The sequence below is a fragment of the Erpetoichthys calabaricus genome, chromosome 3, assembly GCF_900747795.2.
Source record: "Erpetoichthys calabaricus chromosome 3, fErpCal1.3, whole genome shotgun sequence".
Lineage (NCBI taxonomy): Eukaryota > Metazoa > Chordata > Cladistia > Polypteriformes > Polypteridae > Erpetoichthys > Erpetoichthys calabaricus.
Window position 1 is genome coordinate 220,937,303 of NC_041396.2, and position 8,837 is coordinate 220,946,139.

General features: G+C 37.8%; 1 protein-coding gene across 1 annotated transcript in view; it reads right to left on the reverse strand.

The window, feature by feature from the left end:
- Window positions 1-3,429, reverse strand: part of LOC114649424 (G-protein coupled receptor family C group 6 member A-like) — a 44,014-nt gene extending 40,585 nt beyond the window's left edge. Inside the window, exon 1 of the mRNA XM_051924668.1 lies at window positions 3,171-3,429. Coding sequence (XP_051780628.1) covers window positions 3,171-3,361 — 191 coding nt within the window. The 5' untranslated portion in view covers window positions 3,362-3,429. The remainder of the gene's footprint in view (window positions 1-3,170) is intronic.
- Window positions 3,430-8,837: the final 5,408 nt, after the last annotated feature.

Below are 8,837 nucleotides of genomic sequence, written 5' to 3' on the forward strand. Positions count from 1 at the left end.
TTATTACACCATAGAATGCACAGTGTAATAGTAAAACATTGAATAACACTGACATAAACACCCAGGCTCCCTGCTCAGCTGCATGGCATGTGCAGTGCATGCGCAGGCTCTCTCTCTCAGCAGCACGTGAGCCTTCCCAGCCCCCCCTCTCTCAGCAGCACGAGACCCTCCCCAGCCCCCCCCCCCTCTCTCTCTCAGCAGCACGGGAGCCTCCCCAGCCCCCCCTCTCTCAGCAGCACTCGAGCCTCCCCAGCCCCCCCTTCTCCCTCTCTCTCTCAGCAGCACACGAGCCTCCCCCCTCCCTCTCTCTCTCTCTCTCTCTCTCTCTCTCTCTTTCTTCCCTGTGTAGTGTGTGAGCGAGTGAGGAGAGAGAGAGAGAGAACAAGCCAGTACGTTACAGTGAGTGAGAGCAGGCTCGAAGGCAATGTGTTTCTGTGGTATAGCGGGTCCATAGCTCCCCTTCAAAAGGCCATTTTTAATCATGCGACTGACAGTAGTGGAGTCAGGCACAGAGAAGGTCAGCTGCAGAGAGAGCGTCTCGACTGTTGCAGGGCCTGAAGCAGGTGAGACGCTAATGAAAAAGAGGCACAGGGCTTATTGGTTTTTAAAGAATGCTTCCTTCATTGTGTTTTAACTTCAGTTTTAAAGGATTGCGCGGCTCTCTCTTGCACTGCCTGTGTGTGCCTCTGTCTCTCTCTGGCGTTGCCTCTCTGTGTGTGTGTGTGTGTGCACCCCTCTGTCTCTCTGGCGCTGCCTGGGTGTGCGCGGCTCTCTCTATCGCGCTGCCTGTGTGTGCGCGGCTCTCTCTATCGCGCTGCCTGTGTGTGCCTCTGTCTCTCTCTGGCGCTGCCTCTGTGTGAACCAAGGTTCCACTGAGGTTGACTAATGAAAAGTCAACGTGGCTCAGAGCTGCAAGTGTATTGTGGCACAGACAAACAGAAATGACGCCATGTTTCCCTTGGCGTCGCGTCCGAGTTGGTGGGCGTGGCTCTGTGATTCTTTCGTCGTATCCAATGGTCTAAGAGTTGGTGGGCGTGGCTCCTTTCTGCGTGCGCCATTGGCGTCTTACTTGTCGGCGGTTTAGTGAATCCACGCCCCTTCCGGCGTGCTTTCCATGGTCGGCTACTTGTCTGCTGGCTTAGTGACTTATATATATAGATACTCGCTAACCTTCTGAAGAACTTGAGGATAAATATTATCTGATCCTGGTAATTTGTTTGATTTCAGCATATTTAATTTGAGGAGTACTTATCCCTTTTACTGGGAAGTTATCCACTTCCTCACTTATGAAGACCTCAGAAAAATGTGAGAATATCTGTTATTGTACCGCCTGTATCTTTTAATTCTCCTTTACTATTCCTGATGCATTTCACCATTGCACCTCTTACTTGACTATTCTTTTATGACAAAAATACTGAAAGAATCTCTTTAGGTTGTCTTTCTCCATATCTGCTATATTCCTCTCCAACTGTCTTTTACCCTCCTTAATATCCTTCTGCTGAAAACTACACCATCTATTTAACATCCAAATATTTACAGCCCTTTCAAGTAGTAATACTAAACAGATAACTCTTTCAATTTAAATTTTTATTGTAAATGAGAAAAATAACCTAACATTCTCAAAACATATCTAATTAAGGATCATAAGATGAAAAGAAGCATACCAAAATGTAAAAATATTAAATTAAGAATACAAAACTAAATCACAAAATAAATGAAGACAAAAAAAACTTTTTGGTGGAAAACGTATATATTTTATGTTGTTTAATTCTTCAATGTCTATAATGACTTGCAGCTCCTTCCAATTTTGTTTCTTAGATAGACGCAGCATACCAGTGACCTTCAACAGGGTAAGCAGTTAAAAAAAGGGAGGAGTAAAAAACAAAATGAACTAATCAAAATACAATATATTTTCATGAAAAACAGATTATGTCACACAATCAACTTTGTCTTTTGTAGTAAAACACAGCAGATGTAAAACAGGCATTCAAAAATGTGTTTATTCAGAAAGCACTTAGTAGTAGATGAAAATATTTTTGAAATATTTATTTTACTGTAGCATTTTTAAATTAGAAGTTGAAATACTTGAATGGGGTTAAGCATGCCTAACCTTTTATTTTATGACCGTTGATACTTAAAATTTAAGCAGCTTGTAAAAAAAGGAGTTTAGTCAGTTATGTACTGTAATTAGAATAAAACCTCTTTGCCGTGCACATGTATTTAAAGGCTTGGTTTTATTTAAGTAGACTCTCAAAGAATTATTAAAGTTAACTTTGCATAAAATTTACGTTAGGTGAACCAAATAGATTTAAAATTGTACCTCATGCATTGCTGAAATGTTAGCTTTTTATAGTAGAAAGAAGTTATTGACACAGTGCATACTGTATGCTTCCTATGATACAGTGTGTTTGACTCTGCAATTTTAACCTTAAATTCTTAAGTCTCATTCCATGTGTATAGGTTAGTTTTTTGTTTCCTATTTTCTATTTTATAGTTACATTTAGATTTTATAGTCTTAATTTATTTATTATTATTTAGTACTGCTACCATAGGAATGAATCTAATAATAAAATGAAATTAATTAAATAAAAAATAATAATGAATGCATAATACATTTTCTTATATGCACTTTAATTTTCAAAAAAGTAAAAATAATTGTATTAGGCGAGTGTCAGCTTATTTTGGATTAAAGTTTATTGTTCCAGATAGAAATTTAAAGATGTAACATTTATAACTTTAAAGATGTAACATAATAATAATAATAATAATAATAATGCCTTTTATTTATAGGGCACTTTACATTAGCAGTAAATCTCAAAGTGTTACATAAAAAGTTTAAACAAAAGCAAAGCAAGATAAAAACAGAGATAAAACAACAATAATTAGTAGCATTCTTTTTAATAAGCTTTCCTAAATAGAAAAGACTTTAGCTGTTTTTTAAAACAGTCCACAATCTGCTGTGTTCTTAGGCTGTCTGGTAGGGCATTCAAGAGCCATGGAGCAGCAGCTGCAAAGGCTCGGTCACCCATTGTATGAAGTTTGGGGGAATATTTTATATTTATATTTTATAAATATATTTATATATATATTATATAGATATAAGCTCTATCAATATATATGCTGTTTGGAGTAGTAGTTCAACAATAGTTAACCATGACAGCTGTGCTTACCCTGAACATGAAGTTGTGTTCAAAATACTTGAGTTCCTCTCTGACTGTTGATGCACATCAAAAAGACCCCCAATTGTGATATTACCAGGTGCTGCTGCAGATATCAGATTGAGACTCCCATTGCAGCCTTGTGCTCTTTTAAAGAAGATAACCATCCAAATAAGGGTTCCAAATAAGAGTTGCTTCAGCATTGTTAAGTTAAGCAGGTACAGTCAGCACTAACTGCTGTCCAAATAACTAAGTGACTTAAAAGCAACCTGACAAAGTATCTGTGTAACTGGAAGGAAGTGCAGAAACAAAAAAACAACACAATAGCTGTATGACTGGAATACCACTACTTGCAGTATTCAAGCCTGCATTCAATAAAATGAAGATGATAACAGATATGTGTCATATATTTGTTTAGGCACAGAGGTAAAATGCGGAACAAAAAAAATGATGTGTAGAATACTTTGCTTCCTAACTTACACCAAGCTCTTGGACTTTACAGTTTTAGAATTTTAAATGCATAGAATTACACAAGATCAAAACTACCAATATTTATATACTGTACATTTCACATTTTCTTTTAAGGGGAGTTGCAGCCTTTTAAGGCAACACCAAGAGAAAGGGTGAGAAACCAAGCCTAGGTGAGACCCCAGTCCATCACAGGATAAAGTCAAGCACATGCATTAGGGGTTTTATTGAAAGCCCTAGTTAACACAGACCTCACTCTCTTTTACCTTATAGTTATGCATCCACCAACTTTCTAAACCCCCTTACACCGATATGGAGTCTCTTAAGGATCTATTGTGTGCAGGGCAAGTGCAGGACACCACAACATTTGAAACTTATCAGGCAAGTTTAAAATTGTCAATTACCCCTAAAAGCATGTCTTTAAACCATTAGATGAATCCCAACCTAGCATGAAGGGAGCCTTGTAATGGTGAATGCAGTTAATGACTTAAAAAAAATAGGATGGCTGAAATCACACACAGGGTAACAAAAGAGCTATGAAATGAAACAATATCCATGGGCTGTGAGACATAATGAACTAGACTTTATGAATTAATGAAACTTTATTACCAGGCATCATAATTATTGAAATTTGTCTTGGTGTTACAACCACAAATCAAGTATGGTAAACTACAATATATTAAAAAATATACACTAAATGACAGTGCAACACTATATGGAATAACAGTAACTTTATTGTGTATATTAAAAGGAAGAAGTGGACGATTTTCCTCTGTCTTGTGAGTATTGCATATTATATAAGCAGGCTGGAGCATTTTAACAACACACCGGTAAGAAAAAGACTGTTAAATTATTCTATTATATGAGCCTTTGCTCATAAATAAAAATGTAAACATTCTTTATTAAATACACATGCATTTTTTATGTATCAAAAGGCAGACAAGAATGGCATAGTGTTTGCAGTTATTAACACAGTGTTTGCACCTTCTTCCCATTTCTGAGCAATCTTGTCCAGATGCACCGGTTTCTACCCAACTGTCAGATTCAAAACTTGTGTGAGCTTCCTTTTTTCCTGTTAATTTTAGTATCTTTTTTGCTAAATATGTAATTGAATGAATCAGGGAACTATTTCACAGTTTTTAAGATCGCAGCTGGTAAACATTTTTTCAGTGTCTTTTGCAGTATCTTCCAGTGTCTGCATGGGTTTCCTCTGCGTGCTCCGGTTTTCTCCCACAGTCCAAAGACATGCAAGTTAGGTGGACTGGCAACAATAAACATTTGCTGTACTATGTGTGTGTATTTGTCTGTGTATATCTGTATATGTTTGTCCCACAATGCATTGGTGCCCTTTCCAGGGTTTGTTCTTGCCTTGCACCCAATGCTAGCTGGGATAGGCACCAACACTCCTTGCGAACCTATTCAGGACTAAGCAGGTTAGAAAATTACTGACTGACTCCTCCAGTAAAACAAGAACACACAAGAGTCAACATGATTGGTACTCTTGAATAAAAAGGATATTCTCACAAGATAAGCTTTCAAGACATGAAATTTAGAAGAAAAGACTAAATTGTTACTTATGTCTCTTTCTTTACCAAAACATTTTTTTAATATGTCATTGTGACTTGGGGTCCTGCATGTGGTAAAGTGGAAGGAGGCAAGGCAAGAAGCTGCACTGGACAAGTTACACAATGAGATGTAACTAAAACAAAATATTCAGGTTACTTGTAATTAATTTTTGCTGCAACTGCAAAGGAAGGTGTGAATGATAACATTCTCTCTATTATATAAAAAAACCTGGGACAAGATGAGACTTTTTAGCCTGGGATGAGATGTGACTTTTTCAGAGAGATACTTTCAACTCCCATGAGACGAGACTTTGTGAAAAGAGATTTAACCACGCTCGGGGCCGGAAATAAAAGACAAAGAGTAGATGACAAAGTAGAATGTCGTGAAGAGGTTCCAAAACATTGGCACGATACACATGCAGAGCAGGTTAGAGATAACGAAAGTATTAAAATTCGAAAGTCTCAAAAAAATAATAGTAAAGATCACATTAGCGCAAACAAATAGAAATTATTACTCGGTGAAATAACAAAACAGCGAAAAGAGATTGAATATATTGTTCGGATTTAAACTTTAAGTCGGAGACTTGTAGATCGTCTAATTCGTGTTGTCATCATCCTGACAAAGTACTCTCCTTTCACTTTCACTGGATCCACTGTGCAATTCTTGTCCTGTCTCATTGATCATTTCCTTGATTTCTTTTTCTTCCTTATCTTTCTTTCCTTACCCTATTTCTCCCCTACTCAGACCTTTTATACACAAATTAGTAATCCAATTATTAATGATAGATAGATAGATAGATAGATAGATAGATAGATAGATAGATAGATAGATAGATAGATAGATAGATAGATAGATAGATAGATAGATAGATACTTTATTAATCCCAAGGGGAAATTCACAGCTGTGCCAGCTGTTTCCCTTTCCGACATTGACACCTGACCGTACATTTCCATAGAAAACTATATAGGCTGAAGAAGGCTGAAATATATTATTATTTATAGTGGGAACAGATACGATCTTCTCAGCTTTAAAATTAGCCCTACATTAGTCCCACACTTTAAACACTGTAAATGTTGCTTCATGAAATTGCTTAAATTGATAGCAATTAGTGTTTGCTGGAGTGGTTACTGTTTAGTATACTGTATAGTATTGTGTACTTTAAAAAAGATTTCCTGTCCCTTAGTAACTAAACAGGTGTGATTACATGGATTTATGCCTTTTTATAGCATATTAGTATATAAATATTTGCAGCCCTGTAATGGAATTGAAAGTTAGGTTAGAACCATGCCGCATTCAGCTTTAGATCTCTGTAAGAGGGGGACATTTTTTTGTGCACTGGGTGGTTCCATTAGGCACCCATTGTTGGGACTGGGGGGTGCAAAGTTAAAAGGCTGTCTGCAGGATGTAAGTATTTGCTGTATTGCAAAGGAGTCACCACATTGAAGTTTATGGCTGGTTGAGATTTACAAACAATACCACGTGTGATAACAGAACTGCTGCTTCCTTGGAGGATCCTGGATAATCCAGTTACTGATTGTGTCAGGATTGTTTATGAAATGCAGATGTACCATTGTTTAATCTGATTGTCCAGAACTGATAATGGCAGGGACTGAAGTAGATAAAAACTCCTGGCAGCAGAAGGCGGAGGGGGAGAGTCCACAGGAAACGCTGCCAAGACACTTGGACAGGGCACAGGGGCTCGCAGGCAGACAAGGGTACCTGGCTGGCACGACGTGAGGCACAAGGACGGCAACATTTACTTCCAGGGAGGAAGAGACAGCTCCACAAGGAGACGCCAGTTGTGGGTCCAGCGAAAGAGGGAAGCCACATGAGAGGACCAAGCGAAGCTGACAGACGAGGAATGAGGCGTGCCTAGGTCCCAGCAACACAAGGAGCCCAGAGTGGAAGAAAAAGGAACAACGAAGAGACGCTGACAGGGAGTCAACAATTTGACACAACTTCTGCCGGGGAACAGAGTGCATCCATGGAAAGTTGAACAATTAAGTGTTGGGGTAACACAGTGCCCAAACTGGACTCTGCACCACTAAAGGTTGTATCCTCCAATTCTTGTTTTTAACGGACTTTTAGAGGGTGGACTGTGTATTTTCCTTTTAAAAAAAGGGAAATTGATTCCTGATATGTTTAATTTTTATTATGTTCGTTCATCTTTTTAATGTACCTTATATTGTTTTGTGTAACAGAACTTACTGTTACTTTTTTCTAAAATTACTGTTGTGTCTTTCATTGTGTGTTTACTCACCGCCCAATTTAAAGAAACCTGTGTGCTATTATTGGTGAATTTCAGGAGTTCCCAGTCTCTTAATAAAACTGGGTGGCGTAGTCGGATATTTTAATGGTGTCTAAGTTCGATTACCTATAAGTTAACTTTATAATGTTTGAAAGTTTTGAATTCCAGATAAATGAGGTTACAGTTGAGTTTAACTTCTTAAACAGGGATAGTTAATATCTATTGAGACTTTCTAAAAGATATAGGAACTTTAGGAGGGTATTAATTTTAATAATGTTAGTTCATTCTCCTGGCTTTGTCAAACTTTCCCACACTGTTCATTAACTCTTATTTCTGATACACACCCAAAGCTGTACTTAAGTTTCAATATTTCTGATTAAACCATTGGCTTGAATGTCTTGACTTATTGACATCTCCTGATTCCAGTTCCACTAAAAACTGCTGCCACACCATGGGACAGCTAGCGGTTCAATAGCAATTACAAAAAGTACTGGTGATAATGGGAATCTTTTTTTGGTTCTATGTATTTAATTTGAAATAATCCAAATTTATGCTGTTTATATGGTATTGAAGTGATGGGTCAATCAGCATCAAGGAAGTCTTTTCTTTAAGCAATTCCTTAGGAGCTTCAAAGGAATCATGAAGCTGGGTGAGAATAGCACAGTGTGTATGTGACAGAGATCAAGGAAGTATCAGGAAAGTGCATGTCAACTGCATGTATACGGAATGTGTGACATAGAAGGCAAACCATGTGGGAGAAGATATGGACCAATGAGGGTGCTGTAGCTGTGCATAATCATCTCATGCCTATCACTATGTAGCAAATCAAAGCAAGCAGTAAAAGTTGTGATATGTGTATAACCAATCAGTATTAATTATCAAGATGTTTGTGTTTGCAAGATGCTATATGACCTTTCCTGTCCATCAGACTGTGGCTGTAGGGTGTCCCCTTCTCATGAACAGAGAAATACACGCATGAAGACAAGCTTCCTCCTGTCTGGTTCATTGACTGCTGAATACTAAGAAAGAAGAAGAGATCATTTCTGCCACGGTGGATGGAGGTCTTTGTACAAGTATAGAAGAATAAAACCCATGAAGATATATTGAGACCAAACTGAAATTTGTCAAATTCAGTCAAGAGATACCTTCGTTCAAGCCTACCAAAGGCTTGTTCTCTCTCCAAAGATGGTATGACTTCTGGAAATTCTGTAAGAGAATATAATACATTAAAAAGTGTCAAAATGGGATACAATTAATAAATTATGCTTGACCTTCTAATGTTATAGAGGGGAGTAAGTTCTGTAGACACAAACATTTCCTATGAAGTGCTTCATTTAATGATCTGGTGCATTTCTTATCAAGCATATAAATCTTGGTAATCAGCTCTGATGCTCTGT